Source organism: Pezoporus wallicus, unplaced genomic scaffold (genome assembly GCF_028554395.1).
Source record: "Pezoporus wallicus isolate ANWC-B61680 ecotype Strahan unplaced genomic scaffold, APGP_CSIRO_Pwel_v1 contig_7068, whole genome shotgun sequence".
Lineage (NCBI taxonomy): Eukaryota > Metazoa > Chordata > Aves > Psittaciformes > Psittacidae > Pezoporus > Pezoporus wallicus.
In genome coordinates, this window is record NW_026635623.1 from 458,769 (window position 1) to 471,508 (window position 12,740).

Here is a 12,740-nt window from a genome sequence, read left to right on the forward strand (position 1 = left end):
CAGAAAACTGGGGTGCAAAAACTGGGAATGAGCTTATGAAATCTGTGAGTATTCAGAACAGAACTGGGCTATTTCCCTAGAAGTGCATGACTTCAAGGACTGAAGCAGCACAAACAGGATGGAATCCAGAATTTCCTAGCTCAGTTTCATAAAGCTGGCAGTGAAAAAATATCACTATAAACTGGGCAGTTGCCAGCTTCACACGGAGAAAATTCTAGCTGGTTCAGTCAAATTCAGGGTTAGCATAAGGCCCTAAAGAGAGGCAGGCATGGTGAAGTACAGTTCAAAACCACACAGGTATTTCCAGCAGCAATGGACGTGCTGGTCATATGTCACTGGAGTACTATGTAAAATTTAGGTCACCCCTTTCAAGGACAGACACAGCTGTGCTCCATATGGGGGACAGCCACAGCCACAGCCCTGCCACACGGCCCCTGAGCATGTGCCTGGGCTCCCATGTTTGTGTCTGGGAAATCCCATGCCATGCACTGCATGAGCAGGAAATCCAGCCTGTGGGAAAAATGAGTGGCACAGATGGCCAGTGAGTGCACAATCCGCCCAATGCTCTTTGGATGCACTAGCCTCACCAAGATGGGTTGACTATGCAGTGCATTAGCTGATACAACAAGGAGGCTCCAGAACTACTATATATAAACTTCTAATTTGCCCTTTGGGTTTCAGGTAGGTTCAAGCTGTATTGCACAGCATCAATCAAATAACATAGCACACATAGGGTTCACCCAGCATGTCCCTAACATGCCATACTCATTGCCCAGGTGTTCAGCTGTCAAGCTGCATCTGTGTTTGTTTAGGACTTCCAGACGTCAACCAGACTGATGAGAATGATTGTACTGAACCAGTGACCATATGCTGTGTCAAGCAGTGCTAATGCAAGGAAAAGGAGGAGAGGGTACAGCCATCTCTTGTTCTCCAATTAATCTCTTCCTATACAGCGCAGGAAAACAGACTTGACATGAAACAGGTGCAGAAGATGACTTCTAGGAGGATCAGAGAAATGGAAAATCCATCTCATGAGAAGTGACTGTGAGCACATCTGAATAAACAGGTGCAGACCAATATGAGCCTCAGATGGCCTCGTACTGGCCCAGAATCCTTACAGATTGAATTAGCACAGTGCTAATGAAATCTCCCACAGAACTCACCAGCTCAGGCTTAGCATTACACTGCCATAGCCCTACAGGCATAAGGAGAGGGCCAGTTTAGACCCCAACTCACTCAGTTCATTAGCAGAGAGAATCTGAATCTGCCTGTCCCCATCAGTGTTGATACACCCCACTAGAGTTTGGCTTATTAGCCACAGTGGAGCAGTGCCCAAGGGGATATAGGACTGCTCTTGATGATCTTAAAGGTCTTTTCCTTTAAGCAATTCTATGATTCTTTAACACACAGAGAAAGGGGAGGCAGGAAAACTGCCTCAGCAAAGAGACAATGTTGGCACATGAACAAACGGTGTAAATCTACCACAGATACATTTAAGCTGGAAATATGAATAATTCTAGCCATTATGGCAGCGAGATCTTCGAAGAGCTCTCACAAGTAATGAGGACAAAAATATAACTAATTTTAAGGTGATGTTTGATGTTTCAGAACAGATCTCTCTAACACAAAGGTGTCTGAAATACTCCTAATGCCCTGTAAGACCCCACCCTGAAAATCTCTGTTAGCTGTGAGCTGCAAACCAAAATTCAACTGAAATCAGAAATATAATTAAAAGCAGCACTTCTGAGCTGGCTGCTGGCAGGCATTACACTGGTAAAAAGTGACAGCTGCTTCACTGGCAGTGCAATGTCAACATCTGTAAAAGAGGCCAAGGAACAGGCACAGGCCACCACTGCCTGAGGACCACCCCACTTTGAAGAAGGTATTTGTAAAAAAGGCTTCAGTCTTTCATCTATGCTTTCATCAGCTGAGATACTTTACTCCTACTTTAATTTATATTTTGCTGCTGTCTTCCTTTTTTTTTGGCTCAGTGGGAGCATAATGCCAATTAAAATTAGTTAAGAGAGAAAATGTCAGTTTGTCCAAATACAACATAATTGTTCTTAAAAAAAACGTTCTCACAGTACCTAGTAAATCCAGGGTTTGTTGGCAATAAATATGCATTTCAGAACTCTCTCCTCTTTGTACTAGTGTGCTTACATCACTTTGATCCATTTTATTTGCATATATATTCCTCACTTTGTATATGATTTCCATTTCTAAAAAGGGGTTATTAATACCTTTTTTAAGAAAACACCATTTTCTTGTTTGAAGAACAATGTGGTTCCAGGTGAGAACCAGCACCAAGGGATTAATACTCTTACAAAATCAATTTTAATAAAATGTCAGAAATAAAAGTACGGCTGGGTTCCGGGAAGCAGGTTTGCACATATGTTAATATTCAGAGGTAATTTTTGGCCCTTAAATTAAGTTTCACAGAGGATGGTGGACTGCTCCTGGTAGCCACAATAATTCATACACTGCAAATAGTGAATTGGAACTCAAAATTTAATATCAAAGCTTAATGCAACCATTTAATCTTTGGTTGTTTTTCTTTTTTTCCTGACAGAGCTTCAGGTGGAAATGATGGGCCCTATGAAATGATGAGCTGCACTATATAGCTTTATGCTTGTCACAGTTTTTTTTCCCTGTGAAGAAACTCTATTGCTTAGTCTAAGAATAACTTCAAAATTCACAGAAAGTAAGAACTGTTGAGCAGCTAAAAATAAAAAGTCATAGGAGGACGCGCTGTTAGGCATAAACATTGAGACCCTTCAAATCATCTTGAGCTGTTGAGCTAACCTAAACATTTTGGGTCAGATCCTGATCCCAGTGAATTAAAATGATTTGTGGTGAGAAATAATGTTTCTCCTTTTATTTCTGTTTTCCTGCTAATTAGTATCAGATATAACATTGCAAGACTATTCTGTAAACAAAGTGCAAAATTAATCATTTTCAGAGGAACATTTTATTCACAGTAAGCTGTGTAGGGAAGGAATTAAGCCTAAGTAAACAAACGATGAAGGTAAACAAGAATACACAGAGAAAGTGAAAAGATGTAGAAAAGATGGCAGATGTAGTTAAAAATTACTGGATATATGATGAAAGCAAAATATACTGCTTATGAGGAAAATTCAAATATTGAGTAAAATGCTGAGTAATTTCATCTGAGCATTAAATTATTTGCAGTTTCCTGCATAAAAGGAAAAAATCACAGAAATTCAGGCCCCTGTTATGCCAAAGCTTTTCTTCATCCAAGAGCAGAGAAGCTACAGGTTTACACAATTTTATGACAATTAAAATATTCCACATAAACAATGCATACTTATCCAAACTAACTGACCTCCACTTCCAATTTTTTCTGGGCAAAGTCTGAGAAAGAAATACCGCGCTGCAATATAAAATAAGCAAATTGCATCTATTTTGGAACAAATGAAGAATTACATGCAGCTCAGATATATGAAAATCTTTCTATCTGGCTGCAGAGTCCTATGATGTGTCAACTGTCCAGAAGCTTCCTCCTATTATTGATAAACAAGCCATGCATTAAATTAGGAGATTAAGATGTGTATTCCTTTCAGTTCTCATGTATGTTTGTCATTAATCCAAAATAACACTGCCAAACCCCAACCACAGAAATAGTGAAAATAAATACCAAAGGTCTGGGAAGAGAAATCCTGAGGTCACAATGAGAAGGTAACTTCAAGGGAGTATCCTGGAAATTTAGACTTATAAATCATCATGGGCTGAAAGAAACAAAATTCAGCAATAGCATAATGCCATTTTACATGGCTAAAAATAATGAATAGTGGGGCAAACGCCAGGAAAAAAAAAAGACTGGAAAACTTCATAAACATTTATGTTCAAAGAAAAGGCTTCAAGCGAGTTATTTGATAGAGACTAAGTGTACAGCAATGGTGCCTTCTAGCCTCCTGATTGGTATGCTGCTTGCTTCAAACAGGTCTGTCATGCTTAAAGCGATCATTTACACAAAACCAGACCACATTATGTATGTAATATACATTTTAGTGATGTTGGGGATAAAAGGTCAGCAGATGAATCATCCCCACTCTGTATTCAAAAGTGTGCTGATACTACTGCCTTTCTGGGTAAAACTCCTCCATTCTTGCTAAAGTATTTGTTCCTTTACTCTACATATTATTCCAAACCGTTAAACCACTGCTGGGTAAAACCATTCTATTGTAGAAAATGAGGGTCACCCTGAAAAAGATTATCCTAGACATGATCCCCAAAGATTTTTCTTGAATAAATGTTTTCTAAATGCCTTTTTTTCATGCCTTCCCCTCTGAGTCTGTTACAGACTGAAAATTCAAATGTGTATACTGGTTCAGGCAGGGCATGTGCAATTGCCTGAAAACCTGAGAATTATTAAATTATATTATTTTTTAAAGCTTCATATTTTACTGCACTTCTAAGGAAAGTGAGATGATGGAAATCACACCCTGAGCCTTCAGCCTTCCTTTTGTCTGTTATCATGCTTCAGCCAATCCTGATCACAAGGAAGACATCAGGAGTTTTGCCGCTGATCGCTCATGACTTTCACCACAGAAACCTTGGGGCTCTGAGCATCAGCCTGAGACAAAGACTGCCAGGCAGCAGTGAGATTTCCCCATGGCAAGGAAGCTCAAAGGACTGGTGTTTCGCTTACCTCCACAAAGCCTGGACCCAGTTTGTCAACTCAAAAGTGTACCTTTAACATTCTGAGAAAATACCCTTGTCCTGTTGCCATTTAAAAGATGAAAATCTAACCTTAGTTATCAGGCTGTTGTCATCTTTCTGAACAGTGTTAATGTATTGAAATTTGATGTCATATGCTGAAATATACTGTTATAAAACACTGCATGTGGTGAATTCTTTTACAATCTTCTTAGAGGAGATTTAGTTTCAAGCAAATTGCATCTCCTCATCCTCCTTTGTATCACACCTGAAACCGGTATGACCAAAGACAACGGAAGAAGTATTTTCTCTTTCTGCCAAGGAATTCATCTGTATTCAATGTGTATAAAGTTGCCGATTAAGTATAACTCTATGGGGTTCCACTTCTGGACAAGACTGCTGTCTTTGCTGCAGAGCAAACCATTCAGATGACTATAATTATACTGTGCTACCAGGGGGTCCAGCCTGAGCTCTTGAGCCACAGCAGCTTTTGAGCAGTTGGCTTTGTGGGTAGCAAAGATGTGCTTGGCACAGGGGGCTCCGGATAATCTCACTTCCTACTGCTGGAGGAAGTGCGTTAGCAGATGCTGCTGAAGTTGACATTGCTGGCTTACCCCAGAAGGTGGTTATGCACCCCTTTTGGTGACATTGCCCAGCAGAACCTTGTGACAGCCACTGTCATCTCCTGTATATCTCCTGTACTCTTCTACTACTCAAAAGGGTAAGACTACCTACATTTTCCATGCAGTGAAGCTTATTCAGAAAATTTCTGCTCTTAATATATTCTCAATTGCAGTTCCACCCTGGGCCAGTTTGATAGTATTGCTAGGGCAGTCTGATGGGGCAGTTCTGTTACCCCTGCTTTGGCCACATGCTGTGGCCATTTCCCTTGTGCCATCTCTGCAACAAACGTGATCATTCCCTTTGTCACGATCCAGTTTAGGGAACAAACCTGTCAGGAAAAAATAACTAATTTTTCTAAAGCCAAGTTTTTCTGCCCCCTTAGTCCCTGAATCAGGTCACTGCAGATCAATGGAAGATCACACATGACACAGTGCAAGCAGAAGTAAGGAAGAAGGGTGGAAGAAGGGTGGAAAGAATGCGCCTTTTGGCATTCATCAAGTTACACTTTAAGTTGTGCTATTGTACACTATTTTAGGGGTCCTAAAGTAAAACCAGTCACCTAAATCACCTGGGTTTAAAACCAGAATTCTTTAACCTGGAGCCTGTTGATTATCTCATTTCTAATACAGCTAGCTAGCACAAAAGGGGTACCAGCAAGCAGCAGTGTAGAGGCAGATGCAGAAGCCCATTAACACATCCGGAGAACAGTACATTTGCTCATGCTGCAAAGCTTTGGTGGGTGGCTCATAGACTCAAGAAAATGTTGGTTGCCACATTTCCACGCTCAGGGAAAGACCTGAGTGCGGCACTAACAGAGACGTAGCTGTGGAATCAGCCTTCACTCCAAACTAAATGATTCCTTCCGAATTCATCACAGAGTCAGCAAGAAGTGGGGGGGTGGAGGGGAAATGCAAGGAACCTCTTCATCATACATGACATACTTGTCACGTGTTCAAGGATGAGAATGCCAGGCTGGAGTAGGAGCGTCGAAGTCCATGGCTCTGTTAGTAATTTTATAGACCAGTCTGTGGCATGGTGTTTTTTTCCTTTCAGTTCTCAAAGCTACTCAAATCATTGGCTGAGTGCTTGACTTCTCATGTTTTTTCTGAGTCACATATATTGATTTTTTAAAGACAAAGAGAAGGAAAGGAAAAGGAAAAGAGAAGAGAAGAGAAGAGAAGAGAAAAAGAAAAGAGAAAAGAGAAAAGAGAAAAGAGAAAAGAGAAAAGAAAAGAAAAGAAAAGAAAAGAAAAGAAAAGAAAAGAAAAGAAAAGAAAAGAAAAGAAAAGAAAAGAAAAGAAAAGAAAAAAAGAAAAGAAAAGAAAAGAAAAGAAAAGAAAAGAAAAGAAAAGAAAAGAAAAGAAAAGAAAAGAAAAGAAAAGAAAAGAAAAGAAAAGAAAAGAAAAGTGGTGAAAGATTAAGAGGGATGTAGGTCCAGAGACAGCCAGAGCCAAGCTCAGGCTCCAGCTTATGGCAACTTTTTTCCAGAGGTGTCACTAAGAGCAAACAAATACTGATGGAGTTTATCCACTTCCAATTTCAGCAATACAGCATTTACCTACTTCTTACGGATACCAGACAGGTGAGTTATTCACCACTACACTACTGCAGCTCTCTGCAGCCACTGGGTAGCCACTTACATGGAAAGAAATCATCCAGCTCTTATTCCAGGGATGGATCCAAACGTCAGCAAAAGTCTTTTTCATTTCCTTTACTGTTCTGTTCTAATAAACACATTAACGACATGTAGCTTAGATGACATGAGAGGTGGAACTCTTCCAAAATACATTTAGTTTCCTCTTAGAAAGTATTGCATGCCTTTGCACAGGAAATTATAAAATAGAAAATAAACATGTAAATATACCATTTCAACACATCCTCTACATCAAAGCAGACCTGATGGTTTTAATTTCAGCTTTTTGAGGTTTTATTTTTATAAGTTGCTTGAATTTATTTTGTAGCTCCTGTTTTTGAAAAGAACTTAAAAGAGTTATGAATTCCATTTATCAAATGGAGAAAAACTACAACTATAAATTTCTCAGAAAAAAAGGAAATAATGTGAGCCTTGTATGTGCACTTGTGCAGACACACATATACAAACTTATATATATTTAAGTTAGTGACTGCTGAACCACAGACCGCATGCAGAAGAGTAAAAAACACCCATACCCAGATGTGCCACTGTCAATCCCATGTTTTAGGGTATATTCTATGAAATCCTCAGAGTGTAGGAAGACGTAAGTTCCCACACTACTAGTAGCGGCGATATGGATTCCTAGAAAGACTGACTACCTTCACATACCTAAAAATAATCCAAGATCCAGCTGGCTGGTATGGCCCTTGTGACGTAGAGAGGGGTTACTGGCGTTGAAAACACAGGATTTTGAAAAAGGTCCAGCAGAACACAGAAGTAAGGACAGCAGCGACACATCACTTCAAACTTCCCGAGAACCAAAGAGCTGCAAAAGGGATTCCACACTTTCCCACGGAGTTTTGTCTAAATACGCAAGCGCTGTACTTCAACTGACGCATCAGTGCATGGCTTGTAGAGCCACGCAGAGCCACTGTTTCACTAAGAAACAGCATCCTCAGGTTATACTTGGATTTTGCTATGGCAGGAAAGTATAGCAGGGAGCAACTGCAGCAAAATGCTTCATTCTCTGCTCTATCCACAGCTGAACAGGAAACCCCAATTCAAACGTCTCCTTCAAGCTATAAAAATAAAGCAAAGTTGTTTCCAGGGAATGGAGAAGAAGTCATTTCTGAAGTCCCTATCCAGCTACAAATAAGCTATACAAGACCAAAGACTTTTTTTCTTTTTTTTTTTCCTTGGAATATCTCTCACTGATCTAGTAGAGCAAAGTTTGTTGATATTCAAGGTTGCAAACCCATCTGTTTACTCAGGCTTTTGTCTGTCAGCATAGTTTGAAGAGGTTGCTTTGAGAGATCAATTTTTTTCCTGGGGGTTTCTTCACAGCTACCACAATTCATTGCATCTGTTTAGAGGCTTTAATTTGTGGTTTTTAAGATTGCATAACTGCACAGAGAGGTGGTGAGAGGCCCACATGAAGAGTTCAAAATAAGTTTGACAATATAGTAAATATCTACTCAGTAATTTTCCCTGGACTGAGTACCACGGAATGCCAGAAAAGGCTATTAATCAGGCTAGTGTAGGAATGTGGCATTATGAGGACGAGAGCATACATTTCCATTCAGATGCTAAAACGCTTTAGCAAGTTCCGTTCACTTGCTGTTGACACCAGCTAAAGACACACATGGGGGTGCTGCAAACCAGGCGCCTGATTAGATTGCTCTCCAACAGCCTATTCAGAACCCAATGAAGAAAAAAATAAAATGAGATTTTAATTTTGCCTTTTATTCAGAGTTCTCGTAATAAGTTACATAAAAATGAAGTAAGCTGCCTGGACTCCCACGAGGAGGCTCAGCATTGATTTTTCCATGTTGCAGATGTTAGACAGGAGGCACAGAGACACGCACAGTCCCATTTGGAGAAGTACAGGCTGCACCCAGGAGCAGTCGCAGGTCCTCAGGCATTCTGGGACTCTGAAGCTAGAGACGTGGTGTTGGCCACAGGCAGAAATAGGGTGCCCAGGACCCACATGCACATTGAATGCTTGGATCCTGTGTCCCCAGGTCAGCATGGCAGGCACCTGGGTCAGTAGTAGCTGCAGTAGCAGCTCAGGTATGCATGAGTCAGATTTGCATAGCAGAGGGCACTGCTCAGCATTTTGGACACCAGCTAGCTAGCCTTTGCTGAAGAAAATGATGGGAAATTATGGGGAGGGTGCGAGCTTGGAACCCTGCATCAATGGGTTGCATGATGCAGAGCTAGCATATTTTGTCTAGGGCTGTGTGTATGCACCAAAGTAGGTTTAAGCTCCATACCACTGGGGCAGGTCTCCATAGAGAAGGAACTTACAGACCATAAATTCCTCCCGGCTGGGTGAAGACTTAAGGCGGACGGTCTGTGTTCAGTTCTGAGTACAGCAAGCACTTTGCTACCAATACACACACACACAACACAAGCCCTGTTGTGTGGATGGTTACAGATGCTTACCTGGCCATACCCACGAGGTGACACTTCAGCCATCTGTCCAAGGACCTTGTTAGATCTACTCATACAAGAACCTTGTGTTTATGCTTCACATGACAACAGAAAAAAACATATTGCTGCCTCCTCCTGGCTCACCGTAAAGGAGCGTCTGCCCTGACTTACAGCTCACCTGGACACAGCAGGACCCCAGTGAGGAGGGGACACGGCGGAACAGCACTCACCTGTCGCCTTCACCGTGCGTCCATCCCGTGCTCCCGGAAACACCGGGAGGGCCCAAGCTCCGCATTTACGGCGGAGCGCCCACAAGAAGCCCCGGGCCGGGCGAGGCACGCCCCCCAACCGGGAGGATGATCTTCCCCGGGGAAGCAGGGACTGTCCTGACCAGGCCGGCGTCGAGCGGGCTCGAAGGCGCAGCTGCAGCGCGACCGAGCCCCGCCTTCACACTCCGGGGCACTCCCCACAGCCTCCTCTGGCCCCGCGGCTCCCTTACGTGACCCTCATTCCCTATGGCCCGAGGGGGAGGACGATGACCCCCACACCAACAGGAAACCGCAGCCGGAGGAGGGCGGCAAGCCCCCTCTGGCTCGGGGGCCGGGCGAGCCTGCGCGGCCGCGCACACCTCCCGACCTGGCGGCGGCAGAGGCCCACGGCTGCCCAGCGCCTCCGCCGCGGCTTCTCGGGCAACAGCTACCCCTAGCGGCCGGAGCGCGCTCCGCGCCCCGCCTCCGCCTCGGGGCAGCGCCCGCCGGCCCGCGCCCACCTGACACCCCCCAGCCCGGGACAGGGCCGCGCGCCGCGAAGCGACGGCATGTCCGGGAGCAGGGGCAGGGGCCGCCGCCCTTCCCACCGCCGCTGGGGGAGGATGCGAGCGCAGCGTGTCCCCGGGTTCCAGCCCCGGGTACCCCCTCGGCGGCGGCGGGGCGTGTGGCGGGGCGGAGGCCGTGCCTAGGGGCCACTGGGTCCGCGGGCGCGGGGAGGGAAACACGGGGAGGTACGCGGAGCGGACGGCCCGTCCCTATCACCTGCAGGCTGCTGCCGGGACGGCCCGGGACCCCGCTGCCGCTCCGGCGCGGAACCAGCCCCGCGCTCGCACACCCAGAGTGGAGAGAGCCAGGGGCGCGGGCTGCTCCTGTTGCACTGCCCTTGGCGGGGCTGTTTGCAAGAGCCTGCCGCTATCTGCTACCGGGAATCCCGGCGGTGCCCTGTCTCGGAGTCTGTGCCTGTGCCCGATAGCGGCTGCTCCCTGCTTTGTTGCACGTCCCTCGCAGCTCCCGCCGGGGCTCTCTCCCCTTTTGTCTGTGTATTTTTAGGTCATTAGAGTGGAGGGGTAGGTAATCCCCAGGCTCAAGTTCCAGAGGGGCGGGTTCTGGCCGGAGGTGGAGTCACTTTTCATTTAAATCCCTGACTATAAAATGGGCTTAAAGAGAAGCGGGATCTCAGCTGTGCTGCACAGACCCCAGCAAGCAGGGTGTGTGGAGACCCCCTAGCAGCCAGCGCCCTGCAGCATAAGCCGCTGCGATGCTCCACTCCCTTGGCGTTCACACCTTGCAGCTGCTCACCCAGGCGGCCGCCTGCATCCTTCTCTTCCCCCGCTTCCTGCTCACCGCCGTGATGCTCTGGCTCCTGGATTTTCTGTGCATTAGGAAGAAGATGCTGACGATGCCCACGGCGGAGGAGGTGGCCGGCGCCAGCGAGGGGCCGCCCCCTGACGACCCCCCGGTCTGCGTGTCCGACTCCAACCGCATGTTCACGCTGGAGTCGCTGAAAGCCGTGTGGCACGGACAGAAACTGGACTTCTTCAAGTCGGCACACGTGGGCTCCTTGGCCCCCAACCCCGAGGTGATCCAACTGGACGGCCAGAAGAGAATCCGCATCCTAGACTTCGCCCGCGGCAAGAGACCCCTCATCCTCAACTTCGGCAGCTGCACCTGACCTCCGTTCATGGCCCGCCTGAGGTCCTTCCAGCGCCTGGCCTCGCACTTCGTGGACATTGCTGACTTCCTGCTGGTGTACATCGAAGAAGCACACCCGTCCGACGGCTGGGTCAGCTCGGACGCAGCCTACAACATCCCCAAGCACCAGTGCCTCCAGGACCGGCTGCGGGCAGCTCAGCTGATGCGAGAAGGGGCACCCGATTGCCCCTTGGCCGTAGATACTATGGACAATGCTTCCAGCGCCGCCTACGGTGCCTACTTCGAGAGGCTCTACATCATCCAGGAGGAGAAGGTGATGTACCAGGGAGGCAGAGGACCAGAGGGCTACAAGATCTCGGAGCTGAGGAGCTGGCTAGACCAGTACAAAACCCGCCTCCAGAGCCCCAGCACGGTGGTCATCCAAGTGTAAAAAAGACCTGGGGAGAAGTGCAGAGGTGGAAAGGTGTGAGGGGGGGCGAGGGTGGGGGGGGAGAGGTGGGGAGAGAGAAAGCGCTGCGGCGCGGTGGCAGGAGCTGTCTTCACCGGGGACACTCGAAGGAGGCTGCTGTGCGAGCTTTCGAGCAAGATGTGCCATAGCCTTTCTCTATTCAAATCACGTTGATTTGCCAGCCACGCTCTGTCAATACTGTATGCCCATGTGCGTTTTGTAAATAACTCTTTTTCCTTTTCCTTTTTTTTTAAGAAGCGTTTACTATTAAGGAGGCTCTCTTCCTACGGGATCTGCTCCCAGCTGCGTGTGTGCGCGGGTGTGTGTCTGAAAGTTGTGTACAAGTGCTCCGTGCTGCCTAGCAAGTGCTAACTGGGATTTCTAGTATTTCTTTGTGATGACCGATTTTGAAATGGGTCCCTCTAATGCCAAGAAATCGCGTCTGATGTTGTCAAGTACTAGAACTGCCAATAGCCAGAGCTGAACGGAATGTCCTATTTATGTGGGGGGGTTTTGTAAGACGTTCGTTCACCTTTTTTTTTATGAATTTTTTTAAATAATAAAGGTTCAGTAAATACACGTCTAACCTTGACTCCCTCTATCTCCAGACCGCTATGTTCACTTTCCCTTTTGCCTGCCTCACAGCACCCTCCCACAGCCGGGGGAGTGGAAGACGAACCAGCCGGCTGGAGAGGATGCGCTGCTGGGGGCTCAGGGGCGGCAAGCGAGGAGAACGGGATGTACCAGGCGTCCCCAGGGGGGAAATCCAAACCCCGGGCCGCCCAGGGGAGGGAGCATCTCTGTGCTCCTAGACGCAGGACCGCGAGCTCTGGCCCCTCTGAGCCGCCCCTGGGGCTGAGCCCTGGGAGAGCGAAGGTGCAGGGCTGGTCGGTGCTGTGCAGGCAAGGGAATCCGGGCCAGAATAACAGGCGAGGGGAAGCCGTCCCGGCTGGGAGAGCCGTTCCATCGCGGGGGAACAGCCAGAGCCAGAGCCCGGCCGGGG

The 12,740-nt window shown here is 46.6% G+C and overlaps 1 protein-coding gene across 1 annotated transcript; it reads left to right on the top strand.

Annotated features, from left to right (window-relative positions):
• The first annotated feature begins 10,544 nt into the window (after positions 1-10,544).
• Positions 10,545-12,316, top strand: DIO3 (iodothyronine deiodinase 3). Its single transcript, XM_057397079.1, has one exon. It carries the CDS (start codon positions 10,895-10,897, stop codon positions 11,717-11,719), a length of 825 nt encoding a protein of 274 aa, XP_057253062.1. The 5' UTR covers positions 10,545-10,894; the 3' UTR covers positions 11,720-12,316.
• The last annotated feature ends 424 nt before the right edge of the window (positions 12,317-12,740 follow it).